At 48.8% G+C, this 17986-nt stretch overlaps 1 protein-coding gene across 8 annotated transcripts in view; it reads left to right on the top strand.

Annotated features, from left to right (window-relative positions):
* Positions 1-768: 768 nt before the first annotated feature.
* The window catches only part of PHKA1 (phosphorylase kinase regulatory subunit alpha 1), an 84423-nt gene continuing 67205 nt past the window's right edge, over positions 769-17986 (top strand). For 4 of the 8 annotated variants that reach the window (XM_027837510.1, XM_027837536.1, XM_027837483.1 and 1 more), the window contains exons 1-4: positions 769-866; positions 1983-2141; positions 4644-4691; positions 7327-7495. In XM_027837510.1, coding sequence (XP_027693311.1) covers positions 789-866; positions 1983-2141; positions 4644-4691; positions 7327-7495 — 454 coding nt within the window. In that variant the 5' untranslated portion in view covers positions 769-788. Of the gene's footprint in view, positions 867-1943; positions 2142-4643; positions 4692-7326; positions 7496-17986 lie in introns of all 8 variants that reach the window. The other 4 variants (XM_027837502.1, XM_027837476.1, XM_027837517.1 and 1 more) reach the window with 2 other exon arrangements.

Genomic DNA, 17986 nt, shown 5'->3' with positions numbered 1-17986 from the left:
GGCCGCCTCGCGCCCCCTGCCGGCTGCCCGCCAGACGCCTGGCTCGCGGACCTCCCTAGGGATCGTCTCCCAACTCTGTCCCGGGGCCGGCTGAGGGGAGGATGGGAGCGGGGGGGGGGGGGGGGGGAGGGGGGGGGGCGGCGCGGGGCGCGCAGCTCTGGGCCTGCGCGAGATTTAAAGCGAGTGCTAAGAAGCCCCGGGCCGGGCTTCGCGCCACCTTGCGCTTTGGCTCTGAGTCGGGAAATGGCTATCGGTCCCTCGGAGCCTTCCGAGGCGAGCACCTCCCGAGATGCTCCAGGGCCTCCCCTCCCCCCCACCCCGGAGCGGGGGAAAAAGCAGGGGGCGCCTCAGCGGCCTGGGGTGAAGGTGGGGGCTTTGCATGTGAGTGCGAGTGCGGGTGCGGGTGTGGGTGCGGGTGCGGGTGCGGGTGCGGGTGCGAGTGCGGGTGCGAGTGCGGGTGCGGGTGCGGGTGCGAGTGTGTGGGTGCGAGTGCGAGTGCGAGTGCGGGTGCGGGTGCGGGTGCGGGTGCGGGTGCGAGTGTGTGGGTGTGAGTGTGTGGGTGTGAGTGTGAACGTGAACGCGCGCCCCGCCTCCGCCCCCTCCTGCCATCCCAGCGCTAGGCTCCTCCTTCGCGCTGCCGCCCCGCCCCTCCCGCTGAAGGAGCCCCGCCCTCCCGGGCCGCCCCGGCCCTCCCCAGCCCGGCCCCGCCCCGCCCCCGGCTTAGCCGAACCCGCAGCTGCTGGGGCCGCCACCACCGCCGCCGCCGCCGCCACCCGGACGGAGGCGCGATGAGGAGCAGGAGTAACTCGGGCGTCCGGCTCGATGGCTACGCCCGCCTGGTGCAGCAGACCATCCTGTGCCACCAGGTGACAGCGGGGGGTGGGGGAAGGGAGCCGGGGACCCATCCCTGACCTCGGGCAAGTTGCCTTCTCCGCCTCGGCCTCAGTTTCCCCATGTGGGAGTGGAGAAGCTCCCCCGAAGTTTGGGATCCCCAGCGCCTGGCACGCCGTAGGTGCCCAATAAGTGCTCTTTGGCTTGGCTTCTCCGCCCCGGGCTTGACAGACCAAGCAGGAGGGGCCGAGCCCCGGGTGCGCTTCGCGGTGGCCTGAGATACCCTGAGATATACCCTGAGATATGCCCTGAGATATGCCCTGAGATATACCCTGAGATATGCCCTGAGATACCCTGAGATATGCCCTGAGATATGCCCTGAGATACCCTGAGATATACCCTGAGATATGCCCTGAGATACCCTGAGATATACCCTGAGATATGCCCTGAGATATACCCTGAGATATGCCCTGAGATATACCCTGAGATATGCCCTGCTTCTTCCTTCCATTCCCTCCCCAGGGCTCAGCTCCAGAAAAGGCCGAACAAAACCAGGGTACCAACCCCTGTTACGATCCTCTGCTCTCCTAGTTGTTAATTCTTGTCTAGTTTTACTTTGTCAGAGCGGAGAGCGACTTTGGAGACTCGTCACTCCAGTCTCTGTGTTACAAAGAGGGAAACCGAGACCCCCCAGAGGGCAGTGGACTCAGGATCACAGAATAACCCGGATCGAAATGACCTTGGAGAGCACTGAGCCCAACCTGCTTATGTCACAGAGGAGGGAAACTGAGGCCCAAAGAGGGGAAGAAACTAGCCTCAAGTCACACCGCCAGCAAGTAGGGGGGGCTAGGCATCGTTGCACAGCTGGGATTCAAAATTCATTCTTCCCAGGGTCTGTTCAAAGTGTCAGTAATTCAGGCTTAGAGGCCAGACGGCTGCCTCAGAATAACAGGGTTTGCGGTTTCAGGGCAGAGCCACAGCTGAAGTAGGAGAGCCAAAGAAGGGAATGATGAGCCCATTTCGTGGATTAGGTTTCCTCCAGCTCCCTGGGGAACTCAGGGACTTTCCAGGTAGCTTCCATCACCCCACCTCTCCTCTCCCCACCCTTCCAGTCTTTGGACCTCTTCTGGCTTCCATTTTTGGCTCTGCAGAATCCTGTGACTGGCTTACTTCCAGCCAGCCGTGATCAGAAAGATGCTTGGGTCCGGGATAATGTCTACAGTATACTGGCGGTGTGGGGCCTGGGCCTGGCTTACCGCAAGAACGCAGACCGAGATGAGGACAAGGCGAAGGCCTATGAATTGGAGCAGGTAAAGAAATCCCTTTGGGCACTGGGGCACCCACGTGGGAACACCTACGGGTACCCACAGCAGGACACTAGATGTCCACAGGGCTGAGAGGGACGGGAAAGAGGAAGAGAGGCAGCCAGGGCTTGCCTAGCAGAACTGAGCAAAGGAAACAAGGCTTTGGGTCTACTCTTTCTTCTCCTCTCTCTCGATTTTCCTTTCCCCTCAACTCCTGGGACATTCTGAGCCAGCTTTGCTGAAAGTTTATCTGGCTAGGGCACTCATTCCTACTCAGAAGGCTTCTGTGCTGTTGCCTGGGGGTGTTTCCTAAAGCTCAAATTCCTCCTTGTAAATAAATGCGTTTCACTGGCCCGGCACATTTATTCTGAGAGTACTCTTTCGGTCCTCTTACGTACATCATGTTGTCCCTCATGTTTGACTGATGATGTTTGCATAGGACCAACAGACCTTCCAGCTGGACACAAGGAAAGACTGTTTTTTGACATCCACAGCTTTAGCCATCCTTTTCAGGCCCTGTTGGTTTGCTCAGAGATCTTATTGTGGGGGCAGCATTTAGGTGAGCTTCAAAACCCACGCCCCTGAATGGGCAGGCAAGACTCAGGACACCTAGTCCAGCCACTGCCCATTCTGGGTGGACGGTCACTGTTCAGACATCCAGAATGCCACGTCTAGAGGCCCAAGAGTAGGCTTCAAAGCCTCCCCAGCTCTGCCCCTTACTACTTTTGGGGCTGTGGCAAAGTCACCCCTCCTCTCTGGGCTTCCTTTTCCTCATCTCTACAAGAAGACATTGAATTACATGACCTCTATGACCCCGACAAGCTTGAAATCTTTGGTCTCATGACTTGAGCAAGGGCGTTCAGTCCTGAAAGCCTGGATTGCAAACCAGGACTTGGGTCTCCAAGAGCCTCCCTTCTTCCCTCAAAGCAAAGCTCCTTCTTGGAGCCTGGGCCAGCTGGAGCTCCAGTAGGCATTCGTTTGGTGTCTGTCTGATGATTGACGCCATGTGCAGCCACTGGGGGGGACCAGCAGACCCTCCCAGCTGCCATCTCCAGTCTGACCTCAGGGTTAGGACTAGGACATGGGAACGGGTAGAGCCTGTAGAAATGCAGGGTGTCATCCATGGGCCGTGACTTTCCCTGGCTGTGCCGTCAGTGATCCAGCTGGGAGGATTCAGGCCTGGATGGCAAACAGTAGGAGAGTATAGTCGGGGTGAAAGAGATGGGTGTGGGGAGAATGGGCAGGGGAGCAAGCCACGGAGCCAGATTTCTTACAGAATGTTAGAAAGGCTCCATCCTAGGCCTATAGTTTCCTCTTTGAGCACAGACCCTACTGTGCATGAGTGTGTATGTGTGTGTGTCTGTAACAATAACTTCAGTATGTTCCACTTACTCAGGTAAGGGACAAAGGAGGCGTAGACGTGACCGCTGGGGCAGTAGACTTGGGGTGGGCTGTGGGGGGCTACAGAATTGCACCTGGCTTCTCACAGAGTAGTAGCCCTGACTTTTCCCAGCCCCCCTCCCATCCCCCAAAGTGCTTGAGCAACGTCATATGACATGCCTTATAAAACAAGGGTGGCAGCTCGTGTTCTTTGTGGGGGAGGGAGCTCGGAATCCAATCTCCTAACTTTATAGTCCTAGCTCGTGGCTGATCAATTACAAATAGACATCTGTTCTCCCTTTCGCTTCTTAGGGGAGGGGCATTGCTTTGGGAGAGGTGGCTCTCTTTTGGGGGAAGCGTCTTGAAGTCACTGGCATTAAATAAGGGCTCCTCTCTCCTCTGCCCCCTGTCTCAGATGTCCTTGGTTCCCCCCAAGCCCTCATTCCACTCTTTGCCTGGCTGTACTCCATTGGCGCTGTGGGACAAAAGCTCCTTACAAAGTGAGGCCAGGCCATGTGGTTTGTGCTGTATGAGTGGTCCCAGCCTGGGGCCTGGGCGTTAGAGGGCCGGAGTCGGTGATCCTCAGGCACGGAGAGTCTAGAATCAGGCCCCATTGGGGGAAGGGGGGCCTCTGGCTGGGGAGGCCAGCTCTTAGTGCCTCTGGCAGGAGGGAGGGTGGGGGTTCACTTTGGGCCTGGTGCCTCTGCACTTGTCTCTGAACTGAAGCTTCCTGTTCCCTGGAAAAGGTCCAGATGGGTGTTTCTGTGTTCTTGCCAACAGCAGAGCTTCTGACTCTGGGAGAAGAAAGGGGCAAGGGGCTGGGAGGCCCCTTCAGCCCTGCGGCTTTGGTAGGATGACTTCCCCTTCCTGCCAGGGGCCGGCTCAGAGGCAATTGTTGCTCGGGTTCTTTCTTTGGCCTGCCTGGATACAGGCGGCGGGTAGTTTTCCACCCTGCTCCCAGCACCCCGTGCTCTTCCGTGTGCTCATGAAGCAAATGCCATGTCAGTACTCAGTGGGGATAGAGTTACGTGCTTTGCAAAGGTCGGGGACCAGCTGCGCTCGCTGACTCAGGGCACTCCTGTTCTGGAACGAGGGACTAAGAGGCTGGTTTTCTGTTCCTCCCTGCAGAGTGTTGTGAAGCTGATGAGGGGGCTGCTGCAGTGTATGATCAGACAGGTAGGCCGCCATGGGCAGCTGCCCCACAACTGAAGAACCCGCCATTTGCTGTGGCTTCTTAGCATCACTGGGTGCAAAACTACCCCCGTGTGACCTTGAGCAGACCATGTCCCCTCTTCTGGCCTCAGTCCCCTCCTCTGTCAGATGAGATGCCTCCCAACTCAAAATGGAGGAAAACACACCCACAGGCTGCCTAGCTGTCAACTCTACCCTGTACCATATCATACCCTGTTCCTTGGCCTTCTCTCCTCACAGCCAGATCAAGGAATTACTGTTGGTAATAGGAGTGGAAGCAACATAAGATGCTGAAAATATCAGGGCTGTAAAAGAGACAAGGAAGGGGAGAGAGATTAAGACGGAGACAGGAACAGAGAGGGAGGAGAGGAGGAGAGAGACTGAGACAGAAATAGAGAGATAGTGACATACACAGAAAGACAGACAGAAACAGAGAGCAGGATGGGGGGAGAGAGACAGAAATGGGCCAGAGAGAGCAAGACAGAGACAGAAAAACAGAGACACAGAGAGATAGACAGAGAAAAGGAGGAGAGACAGAAGAGAGAGACACAAACAAGGGGAGAGGTAGGAGATACGGGTGGGGGAGGGAAGAGACAGGCATAGACACACAGAAAGAGACAGGGAGCAGGAAGTGGGGAGAGAGATAGGGACAGAGAAGTGGAGAGGGAGAGAGAGAGACAGAACTATGCACACAGAGACAGAGAAAAAGGGGAAACAGGGATAGACAGGGAGAGAGACAGAGACACAGAAAGGAACAGAGAGAAGGAGGGGAAGACAGAGACAGAGATAGGAGGAGGAGAGAGAAACAGAGACAGAAAATGAGAATTGAAAAAGATTTAACCTCCCCCTTTGGGGCCTGGGACCATCTTATAAGGAGTCAGTCTCACCTCACTGCCAGGGTCCCTTGGGTTTGTTTAGGAAGGAGGTGCCCCCTTCTCACTCTCTAACAGGAGAAGCCATGGCCCAGTTTGGTGAAGTCAGGCCCACAGCTACAACAACCAGGCTCTAAGTTGAAAGGAATAGGGGACTGCCCTTAGGCCTCTTCTGCCTCTAGCATTCAAGGCCCCTCACTGTCCACCAGTATCCCTCATGCTGGGCAGCCCAGCTGCCGCTGCTGTCTTCCTGTGCTAGGGCCTTGCCACTCGGTATCCCATATAAGCATCAGGAAGGAGAGATGCTCGTTCCCCTCCCAGATCTTTCCAAATCAGTTAAAGGGTCCCCTCCCCACATCCTCACTCCTGGGTGGCAGAGGTGAGATCCCAGGAGGCCAGAACTTGGGGCTGCTCCCCCTGGGCCGGCCATGTATGTGCCTGCCAGCCTTTGTCCCTCCCTCCCACCACACTCTCAAGTCTTAAGAATAACTGGTGCTATCTCCGAGCTCTGAACATCTCAGCATGTGTTGATGTAACAGCTGACAAATGTGTTTGACCAACTTTTCCCCTATCATCGTTGTGACATTTTGGGCTGGAGAGTTTTAGTGACATGTGGGCTGGGCACAGAGGGCATAGCAGCCAAAGGAACCCTGCCACTATGATCCCAGAGAGGACAGGGAGCTGGAGGAGGAGGAGCAAGCAGCAGCAGCGGTGCAGAGGGCAGGTGGCACCTTGAGGAGGCGTCGGGGAGGGACTGCACTGTCATGATGGGGGCAGGCAGGACTTGAAGATAGTCCAATTTTTGTTGTTGTTCAGTCGTGTCTGACTCTCGGTAACCCGGTGGACCACAGCCTGCCAATGCTGGCCATGGGGTTTTCTTGGCAAGGATACTGGAGTGGTTTGCTATTTCCTTCTCCAGCTCATTTAACAGATGAGGAAACTGAGGCAAACAGGGTTCAGTGACTTGTCCAGAGTCTGAGGCCAGACTTGAACTCAGGAAGATCAGTCTTCCTGACTCCAGGCCCTGCACTTAACTAACTTGAGAGGGCAGATGCTAGAAGCCCTTGGAAACCAATTAGGATAGTTAGCGAGACGTGCCAAGGGCCTGCTTGAAGGTGGTAGCTATGAGTGGAGACAGAGGACATAAAAAGAGCAGGGTTTGGGTGTGGGAGACACCCAATAATAACAACAACAACAATAATAATAATAATAATAAAGGACATGGGGACAGACTAGGAGGAGAAGGTTTCGAGCCTGGGACACTGGGAGGATAGATTAGAAAGTCTGGAGAAGGGCCGGGCAGAGGGGAGATGACAGGGTCAGTCTTAGGTGATGACAGGCCATTTGGGGGCCACATCCCGGAGGCTGTTGGCCATGTGAGCCTGGCATTGAGGAGAGAAATTAGAGGTGGACAGATATGGAAAGAGGTGTGGACACATGCAGGTCTAGCTGTAGGTGTGGATGTGTGTGTATCTACCTAGTATTTCATATCTGATAAACACCCAAGTTTAAAAAGGAGCAGTGAGCTCCAAGAGAGCAGGGATCCCAGCACCCCGTACCCAGCACAGTGCCTAGCACTCAGCAGTTCTTAGTAAATATTGATAGGAGCCAGAAAAAGAGAAAGGAGATGCCAGTCTTTCCAAGCTCTTCCATCATCAGTGGCAGCGGGAGAGCATATTACTGGGGAGAAGAGGGGCTGCGAGGCTCCAGTTCTGGAGCCCTTTCTAGTTCTACCTGTTCTGTTTCAGGTAGACAAAGTCGAGTCCTTCAAATACAGTCAGAGCACCAAGGACAGTCTCCATGCCAAGTACAACACCAACACCTGTGCCACCGTGGTGGGAGATGATCAGTGGGGCCACTTGCAGTTGGATGCCACCTCTGTTTTCCTGCTCTTCCTGGCCCAGATGACGGCCTCAGGTGAGTCAGGAAGATGGGCACATTGAGAACACTTGGTTAGGCTCTCTTACCCAGGGCCTGTGAGATGAGATGGCTTTCCACTGCTGGTAGCTATGCCATTTAGGCTACTTTCTGGGTGTCTCTGAGCCAGATGAGAGGGATTGCTCACGATTCTCAAATGCTTGTCCTCCCCAGGGCTAGCAGCGGGGGTGCAGTGAGCTCAGTGATGTCAATGTGTCAGAGAACTGTCATTCCCCAAGTACTGAGGGCCAGCCACTGGCTAGTAAGAAGCCTCAGTGATCACCCTCCATTGGTGGGGATTGCAAGGGAATTACTAGTCAAGAAAATCCAGTGGGATTTTTTTCCCCTACAGAAAAGTAGGTTCTTCTACTTTCCTGTCATCTTAATCTAGCTTTTGGACTTGGGGCTAAAGTTCCTTCTCCTCTGTCCTGGCTCTGGGGCTCCTCAGCTGGCTTCCCGTGGAGGTGTGGACACTCGGGAAGTTAAAGGAGAGTTGGGTGGATGTTCGGTCAGATTCCATTGGCCCCATGTCAGAAAATGGAATTAGAAATTCTTTTATTCACCATAGACTCATGTAGGATTATGGGGGCACAATGCTAGAGCTCAGAGGGACCTCCGGGGCATCTAGTTTGACTCCTTCATTTAGAGGGGAGGAAACAGTCACACAAGTAAGTAGCAGAAGTGATGGTGACCCTGTTAGAGCTAAAAGAACCTTGAACGTGACCATAGCCAATCCTATATTGTTGTTTGTTTCAGTGAGGGAGGAGGAAGGTTTAGACTTACGGGTGAGACATTCCCTCTACTAAGCAACTCTGGGCACCACAGGTAGAGTGCTGGGCCTTTAGTCAGGAAGACCTGAGTTCAAATTCTTTTTGGGGGTTTTTTTTTGGGGGGGGGGGCGCTAGGCAATGGGGTTAAGTGACTTGCCCAGAGTCACACAGCTAGTGAGTGTTACGTGTCTGAGGCCGGATTTGAACTTAGGTCCTCCTAACTCCAGGGCCGGTGCTCTCTCCACTGCGCCACCTAGCTGCCCCATGAGTTCAAATTCTGCCACAGACACTTAGTAGCTGTGTGATCCAGGGTGAGTCACTTCACCTCTTGTCTGCCTCAGTTTCCTCAACTGTAACATGAGGATAATAACAACACCTACCTCATAGGATTGTTGTGAGAAATAAGAATGAGATAACATACAGAAAGAGCACTTTGCAACCCTGAAAGTGCTGTGGAAATTGTAACAATAATCATCATTATTGTTGTCATCATCAGTAAAACCAGAGACATTTAAATTGTTTTGTTATATGTCATAGAACATAGAATATTAGTGCTAGGAGAGGCCACAGAGATCATTTTACAGAGGAGGAAACTGAGGCCCAGAAACAGGAAGTGATTTTAATTGTAGCAACAAGCTTACGTATTCCAGATATTTTCCCTTGAAGAGAAAGACATATAATTATTTTTTTAGCTAAATGCACACCATGATTTTAATATTCATTGTGAAATTGTTTATATTTTTAGAAAATATTTTTAAATATTTTCATAAAGATGTTTATAATTGGCATACATGAATCTGGGAAAGATCTGTGGTTTTTGGAATGGATTTCCTGACCTCTTGATCTGGGCACTTATTCTCCCAAGAGAGATTGTAATTGGAGCTAAGTTCTTGGAAGTCGCCTGAGGCTCTGAGAAATAGATAAGGTGCTGAGAACTGAGAACTGACAGAAGGCTGAGCTACTCTATTATTATTTGCTTTCATTTTCTCTAACAAGGAAAATGACCTTTGGACCTGAAGATTAGATCGTAAGAGATTAGATTGTAAATTCCTTGTGGACAGGAACTAGTTTTGTCTCTTTTTATAACCCCAGTGATTAGCACTGTGTCTGGCAAATAGTAGGTGCTTAATAAATGTTTATTGATTGATTGATTGGTATGTAAGGAGATAAGTAAGAGAGCTTCTGGCTGCCTTTGATGAGTTCAGGGCAAGGCCCAAAAGAACCAGATCCTTGATTGCTGAAAGACTTGGCAGTTGTGGTTGCCACTCACTGTCGGTGGTATGAGAAGGGTCATGGGAAACAGGAGAGGTATTTTTTTTTTTAGGTTATAAATGTGCAGTTCTGCAAAACACTTCCATAGTAGACATGCTGTGAAAAACTAACTCTGTTTTCCTTAATCCTATCCCGCCCCCCCCCATTTATTCTATTCTGTCTTTTGACCCTGTGCCTTCTCAGAAGTGTTTGCTTCTGATTACTCCCTTTCCCAATCTGCCCTCCTCTCTATCATCCCCCTACTCTCTTGTCCCCTTCACCCCTATTTTCCTGTACGGTAAGGCAGATTTCCATACCCAATTGAGTGTATATGTTATTCCCTTCTTAAGTCAAATCCTATGAGAATAAGATTCACTCATTCCCTCTCACCTTCCCCTGTTTCCCTTCTACTGTAAGAGCCTTTTCTTTTCTATTTTGTTTTTTTTTTTTGTGGGATAATTTACCCCATTCTACCTCTCCCTTTCTCCTTCTCCTAGTATATTCATCTCTCATTCGTTAATTTTATTCTCCAGATATGACCCCTTCATTTTCAACTCACCCTGTGCCCTCTATCTATCTATCTATCTATATCTATATATACATACATATAATTTTTTCCCCTCCAACTACCCTAATACTGACAAAAGGTCTCATGAGTTACAAATATCATCTTTCCATGCAGGAATGTAAACAGTTCAACCTTAATAAGTCTCTTATGATTTTCTCTTTCCTGTTTACCTCTTCATGTTCCACTCGAGTCTTGTATTTGAAAATCAAATTTTCTATTCAGCTCTGATCTTTTCATCAAGAATGCTTGAAAGTCCCATATTTCACTGAATGACCATTTTTTCCCCTGCAGTTCTGCTGGGTAGGTGATTCTTGGTTGTAACCCTATTTCCTTTGCTCTCCAGAATATTATATTCCATGCCCTGCGGTCCCTTAATGTAGAAGCAGCTAAATTTTGTGTTATCCTGCTTGTGTTTCCACAATACTTGAATTGTTTCTTTCTGGCTGCCTGCAATATTTTCTCCTTGTCCTGGGGAACTCTGGATTTTGGCTACAATATTCCTAGGAGTTTTCCCTTGGGGATCTCTTTCAGAAGGAGATCGATGGATTCTTTCAATTTCTATTTTGCCCTCTGGTTCTAAAATATCAGGACAGTTTTCCTTGATAATTTCTTGAAAGATGATGTCTAGGCTCTTTTTTTGATCATGGCTTTCAGATAGTCCAATCATTTTTAAATTCTCTCTCCTGGATCTATTTTCCAGGTCTGTTGTTTTTCCAATGAGATATTTCACATTGTTTTCTAATTTTTCATTCTTTTGGATTTGTTTTACAGTGTCTTGATTTCTCATAAAGTCACTAGCTTCCAATTGCTCTATTCTAATTTTTAAGGAAGTATTTTCTTCAGTAATCTTTTGTACTTCCTTTTCCATTTGGCCAATTTTGCTTTTTAGGGCATTCCTCTCCTCATTGGCTTTTTGGACCTCTTTTGCCATTTGGGTTAAGCTATTTTTTAAGGTGTTATTTTCTTCAGTATTTTTTTGGGTCTCCTTTAGCAAGCTGTTGACTTGTTTTTCATGATTTTCTTGCATCACTCTCAGTTTTTCCTCTACTTCTCTTACTTGCTTCTCAAAATCCCTTTTGAGCTCTTCCAAGGCCTGGGACTGATTCATATTTTTCTTGGAGGATTTGGATGTAGGAGCTTTGGCTTTGTTGTCTTCTTCTAGTTGTATGTTTTGATCTTCTTTGTCACCAAAGTAAGATAATATAGTCTGACTCTTTTTGCGCTGCTTACTCATGATCCCGGCCAATTACTTGAGTTTTAAACTCTTTGTTAAGGTAAAAGTCTGCTTCCAATGTGAAGAGTGTACTGTCCCAAGCTTCGGGGGTTTGTACAGCTGTTTTCAGAGGTACTTCTAGGGATCTGTAAATTTGCAGTTCTTCCAAGGTGGTATGATAAGGGGTGAGGTGTTTTCTCTCCACCACCACAACAAGCTCCACCGCACCAGCACTCCTCCTCACTCCAGGACCGACCCTCAGAACTGTGACCCAGATCCAAGCACAGGTAAAGCAAGAGATTCCTGCCTCAGCACTGGCAAAGAGATCCCTGCAGTCCCCCTCTGATCAGCCACTCGATTACCCCTCGGTCTGTGGGCTGGAAGCTCAGGAAAAAGCTGCAGCCCGGGGCCGTGCTCGAGACTTGCGGCTGAGACCTAGCTCCTCTCTCACCACCACAGTCACAGACTTTTCCCACTGACCTTCTAAGTTGTCTTTGGCATTCCTGGGTTGAGAAGTCTGGAAGCCGCCACAGCTGCCTGCGATTCAGTCCTCTGAGGTCTGCTCCAGGCTCGCTGCAGCCTGCGCGCCCACACCAAACTGTGCTCCTCTCCCCGCCTGGCATGATATACCTTTCCGATCAACCATCCAGGCTGTCTTGGGCTGGAAATTTGTTTCACTCTGTCTTTTTGTGGGTTCTGCTGCTTTAGAATTTGTTTAGAGCCATTTTTTATAGGTATTTGGAGGGCTTTGGGAGAGAGCTCAAGACAGTCACTGCTTTCCCTCCGCCGTCTTGGCTCCACCCCCCAGGAGAGGTATTAAAATGGCACCCCCGATGGCATCCCCATTCCCAAATGACACCCTGATTTTTATAACAGGGAAGAGAACAGAGTCTACAAACAACAGGCCAGGGAGCTTGGCTTCCATTCTTGGGAAAATGCTAGAATGGATCATTAAAAGGATGGTTAGCAATAAACTAGAAAGGTAAACAACGATTCCAAAGAGCTGACTTAGCTTCCTCAAGACCAGGGCCTGCCAAACTCACCTTATTTCCTTTTTGACCAGGACGACTAAAGTTACTGATGAGAGCATTAATGTGGACACAAGTTACCTAATTTTTGATCAAATATCTCATATTATTGTCCATTATTGCAACATGCAGCTTATGTGATAGCATAGTTACATGGATTCAGCGATGGTTGAATGTCTGGACCCAAAGAATAGTCATTAATGACTCAGTTATCATCTTGTCAGGAGATGTATGGTGGAGGGCCCCAGGAATCTCTGCACGTACCTGTATCAGTGACTTTGAGCCAGGCCTAGATGGTATTTGCATCAAATGTACAGCTGATGTGACACTGGGAGAGAGAGCTGACCCAGCTGCCAGGCAGAATCCCAAGGGCCCTTGCTGGGCTCCAGCACCAAGCTGAAACCTGCGAGATGAAATTCACTAGGGGCGAACGTTAATTCTTACATGTGGGTACCCAAAAACGAACTTCACCAGTATAAGATGGGGGAGGTATGGTTAGATTGCAGTTCTTTTGAAAAAAAACTGGGGGGTTCAGTGGCCTCTAAGCTCAGTATAAGTCAGCAGGGTGTGATGTGGCAGTTGAGAAAGCAGATCCATCTTGGGCAACACTAAGAAGGGCAGAGTAGCCAGGTTCAGGGAGGCCTCTGCCCCCATCAAGCCCCATCTGGAGGACTGTGGTCAGCTCAGGTGCCATGGTTTAAGAAGGATGCTTAGAAGCTGGAGAACATTCAGAGGTTAAAGGGCCCGAGTTTGTGCCATAGGAGGAGAAGCTTGAGAAAAGGACCTGGGCGTATTTATCCTGGAGAAGGAAGGACTGGAGGTGGGGGTGGAGTGGGGAGGAAAGAACATGAGAGCCATCTTCAGGAATCCAAAGGGCTGACGTATGAAGAAGGGGTTCTCTTTGGCCCCATTGGGCAGAACCAGGAGCAGCAATGGGGGATGTTGCCAAGAGGCAGATTCAGGCCCGAGGTCAGGACAAACTTCCTGCCCATGAGAGCTGTCCCAGCATAGAAGGGGCTGCATTGAGAGATGAGGCCACTTGCTGGGTAGGTTAGAGTGGAGAATTCCTTTCCTTTGTGAGTTGTACTGGATGCTTCTGGATTTCCTTCCAACTCTGATTCTGTAACTTGCTGGGGGGCAGCCAGTCGATCAGTAAATATTTATTAAGCACCTACTATGTTCCAGGCACTGTGCCAAGTGCTGGGAATACAAACATGAAAATAGGAAGACAGTCTCTGCCCTCAAGGAGCTCACAATCTAACGGGAGAAGACAGCACGCAGAAGGAAGACAGAAAGGGTAGGGGTGGTACTAGATGTAGGGGCATCATCCCAAAGTAGTGTAGCTGGCTGAGAATTGAGAGCAGGGTCAGATACAAGATCTGGACCCAGATCTTCCTGACGGCGAGCTGGCCCTGTCACCTAGGCTGTGCTGTTTCGGATAGCTATGCTATGTATGTACAACAGCTGAAAAAGTGGAAGCACTCTCCATGCCCGAGGTTGGTCAGGAGCTTGGTAGCCTGAGGCAGAGTACCACTGTGATCCCTAGAGCATTGCAGATACTGGCAAAGAGTAAGGAGCTTCTGGAATGTGGAAAGAGCAGTAGAAAATAATAGAGAAAGAACTAGGAAGAAGATATTCTTTTGGTAATGGCCAATGAAGATGCTACCTTTCTGAACCAGTCACATGGTCGTGGATTCCTATATTCTAATGAAAAACTCAGCCCTTGCTGCCAAATGAAGCCAGCTCTCTCTGAGCACCAGAATTCATGATCCCCGACTTTGTCTGACCAGCTAGACTCCTCCTGAGCCAGTAGGGTAGTTGAGTGGGCCAGCCAGCGTCTGCAGTGGCCTTCTTTAATAGGAGAGGCTGTACCTGGCTTTCCGTCAACTTCTGTGTTCATTGTTCTCTCTGTCCCTGTCTCTATCTCTCTCTCTGTGTCTCTCTGTCTCTGTCTCTCTGTCTCTCTCTGTCCTCTGGTTGATGACCACAGGCTCTACCTCTTTACATTTTGTCATGGCCTAGGTCACTATGGCGGTAGCCCTGCCCTCGTCCTTCAGGGTACTGCCCTAAAGATCAGGGCCATTCTGGATTCATTGATCATTGGCCATAAAAATGCTTGAACTTTTTGGTGAGCCACTTGGTGGATGGATGCTCCCATCTTGGCCCTGATTCCAAGGTACAATGAGTGAGAAAACAAGCAGGATTGGTTGTAAACCCTCTGGTGACTTATTTATCCAGCTTTTCTCTAGAAGGTTCCAAGGATCTATATAACAAGTGTTTTAAGTGCTGTGTACAATAGCTCTTTGTTATCTATGATCAGCAAAGAAGGCATTTCATAAAAATTGATTTTCTAGTTAACTGGTATTGATTCCCTCATGAAGTTGGTTTGGGCTTTTGGTCTGGAGCTGTGATTCTCATCATGTTGGGAACTTCCAGTGTGGAAACTCCTCCCACTGATGCAGGTTGGTAATTGTTCTACGACTTTGAGTCTTAGAGAGTGGCCTGAGGCACTGCAGGAAGTCACTTGCCTGGGGTTACACAAGTCAGTGTGCGTCCAAGGTAGGCCAGGGATTCAGCAAAACCTGGCTTCAAGGAATGATCTTTTCCTTTTTTTTTGGATAATTAGTCATGTTTATTACAACGTCTAATATAAGGCACAGCTTTTACACATATTAAATCTAGAGCTCTGATTTTAAATTCTTTTGTTTTCTTTTTTCCTTAATAGTACAATAGTATAACATTTAATAGTATTTCATTTTTTCCAATTCCATGGAAAGATAGTTTTCAACATTCATTTTTGTAAGATTTTGAGTTCCAAGTTTTTCTCCCTCCCTCCCTGTCTGATATACAGGTTACACATGTACAATCACGTTAAACCTATTTCCACATTTGTCATGTTGTGAAAGAAGAATCAGAATAAAAGGGAAAAACCATGAGAAAGAAAAAAACCCCAAAAAAGGGAAAATAGTGCACTTCGATCTGCATTCAGACTCCATAGAGATTTATAGTTGATACAGTGCTTATAGGGGCAGCTAATGCATCAGATGGTCAAGTCCGAACTCAAAATGATCTTAATGGGCTGAGTGACGGCCACGGCTGAGAAAGGAAATTTAGAAGTTTCTGTATTTGATTCCCAGTCCCTGTTCGTGTGCATCACGGGTGGAAGCAGGGTTAGACAATTCACATGAAAATGATCCGAGGGTTTTCATGGTAAGTTGGCAGCACATAACTGTTGTAGGCTGTGTGGAATGGCCTCATGTCTGGGATTAGGAAAGTGGTTGCCCTCTGTCCTGATCAGACTATCACATCAGTGGGCTTAAGTTCTGGGCACCACATTCTAGAAAGGATGTAGATCCACACACAAGATGGCAACCAGGATGGATGGTGAGAGGAGGGAAGCTCGTGATCCGTGTGGACCTGCTGAAAGAGCTGGGCATGTTAGCCCAGGGAAGACAAGGATCAGGAGGAATATAAGTACAGTCTTCAAGTCTTTGAAGGGCTATTATTTGGAAGAGGTGTTAAACGTGTTCTCCTTGGCCCCAAGCAGAATTCAAAGTGATGTGGGGCACGGGGCAAGAGGGGCAAGATGTGACGGAAAAGCCAACTTAGTTTGGATTTGAACAACTTCCTCGTAGTGAGAGCTGTACTACCTAGGTGTATGGCAGCTGCCCTTCCTGAAGGGGCTAAGGGCCCACTTGGCACATATGTTCTGGCTGGCATTCTGTGCTAGGTGGGGGTTGGACTGGGGACCTCTGAGCTCCTATCTGTGATTGGGCCTTTTCTTAATGACTCTTGGTTGGCATCATGAACTTCAATTATTGTATTGTGCTATAATCTATAGAAAATTTCATTGTTATGCTGGATTTGATGATCATCTCTGGTTTTTTAAGTATTTTTTAATTAATTTATTTTGATTTATCAACAATCGCTTCCAGAAGCTTTTGAGTTTTAAATTTTTCTCCCTCTCCCTCCCCAAGACGGCATCTAATCTGATATAGGCTCTACATATATTTTCCTATTAAACACATTTTCACATTAGTGATGTTGTAAGAATTAGAACCAATAGGAGGAACCACCAGAAAGAGGAAACAAAACACAACAGAAGAAAAAAAAATAGCAAATAGTCTGCTTCGATCTGCATTCCAACTCCATAGTTCTTTTTCTGGATGTGGATAGCATTTTCCATCATGAGGCCTTTGGAGATGTATTAGATCCTTTCATTGCTGAGAAGGGCTAAGTCTAATGTTAGTCATCACACAACGTGGCTGTTACTGTGTCCAACATTCTCCTGGTTCTGCTTGCTTCACTCAGCATCAGTCCATACAAGTCCTTCCAGGTTTTTCTGAAGTCAGCCTGTTCATCATTTCTTATAGGACAGTAGTATTCCATTACATTCATATACCACAACTTGTTCAACCATTCCCCCATTTATGGGCATCCTCTCAATTTCCAATTCTTTGCTACCACAGAAAGAGCTGCTATAAATATTTTTGTACATGTGGGTCCTTTTCCCATTTGTATGATGTCTTTGGGATACAGATCTAGAAGTGCTATTGCTGGGTCAAAGGGTATGCACAGTTTTACAGCCCTTTGGGCATAGTTCCAAATTGCTCTCTAGAATGGTTTGATCAGTTCACAACTCTACCAGCAATGCATTAGTGTTCCAGTTTTCCCACATCTTCTCCAACATTTATCATTTTCCTGTTTTGTCATGTTGGCCAATCTGATAGGTGGGATGTGGTACCTCAGGGTTGTTTGATTTGCATTTCTCAAAGATGATCATGTCTGTGTAGATGGCTCCCAGATCTGTCTCCCCAGTGCTCAGCTGCCTCCTGAGCCTCGGTCCCACATTACAAACCTCCTGTTGGACATTTCAGATTGGATGGATGTCCAGGGAGCATTTCACACTCTCCGTGTCTAAAACTGAATTCAGGTTCCCCCCACCCTCTTCAACCCATTTCTATCAAAGGCACCACCATCCTTCTGATGTCCAACTTGGCCTTAGCTTTACCTCCTCATTTCATGTAGTTAATTAATTGTTAAATCTTCTCATCCCTTCCTCCTCCACATGTCTCCTGTCTGACCCCTTCTCTTCACTCATGCAGCTACCACCATAGTTTAAGCCCTCAGCACAGCCTGCCTGAACCCTTGCACTGGCCTCCTAACTGGCCTTCCTGCCTCTCCAATCTAGTCTCCACTGCTGCCACACTGATTTTCTTTATTTTGTTTTTTTAGGCAGTTGGGGTTAAGTGACTTGCCCAGGATCACACAGCTAGTACGTGTCAAGTGTTTGGCCTGAGGCCAGATTTGAACTCAGGTCCTCCTGACTTCAGGGCCGGTGCTCTATCCACTGTGCCACCTAGCTGCCCCTACACTGATTTTCTTTACGTGCACATTTGACCTTGTACAAATCTGGCTCCCCTACCCAGCCAACTCCAGTGACTCCCTCTTGCCTCAACATTGGAATATAAACTCTTCTGTTTAGCTTTTAAAGTCTTACCCAAACTGACCCCACCCACCCTTCCATCTGCTCTCCTTCTCTTCCTCCCTCTCTCCCTCCCTTCTTCCCTTCCTCCCAGATTACTTTGTATTTAACTACTGGACAGATATTGGTATTTATTCTTTTGCTATTTCTGCTGCACATACTTCCATATGTATACA

Source organism: Vombatus ursinus, unplaced genomic scaffold (genome assembly GCF_900497805.2).
Source record: "Vombatus ursinus unplaced genomic scaffold, bare-nosed wombat genome assembly UNPS02004571.1, whole genome shotgun sequence".
Classification (NCBI taxonomy): domain Eukaryota; kingdom Metazoa; phylum Chordata; class Mammalia; order Diprotodontia; family Vombatidae; genus Vombatus; species Vombatus ursinus.
This window is presented reverse-complemented; position numbering and strand designations above follow the sequence as displayed.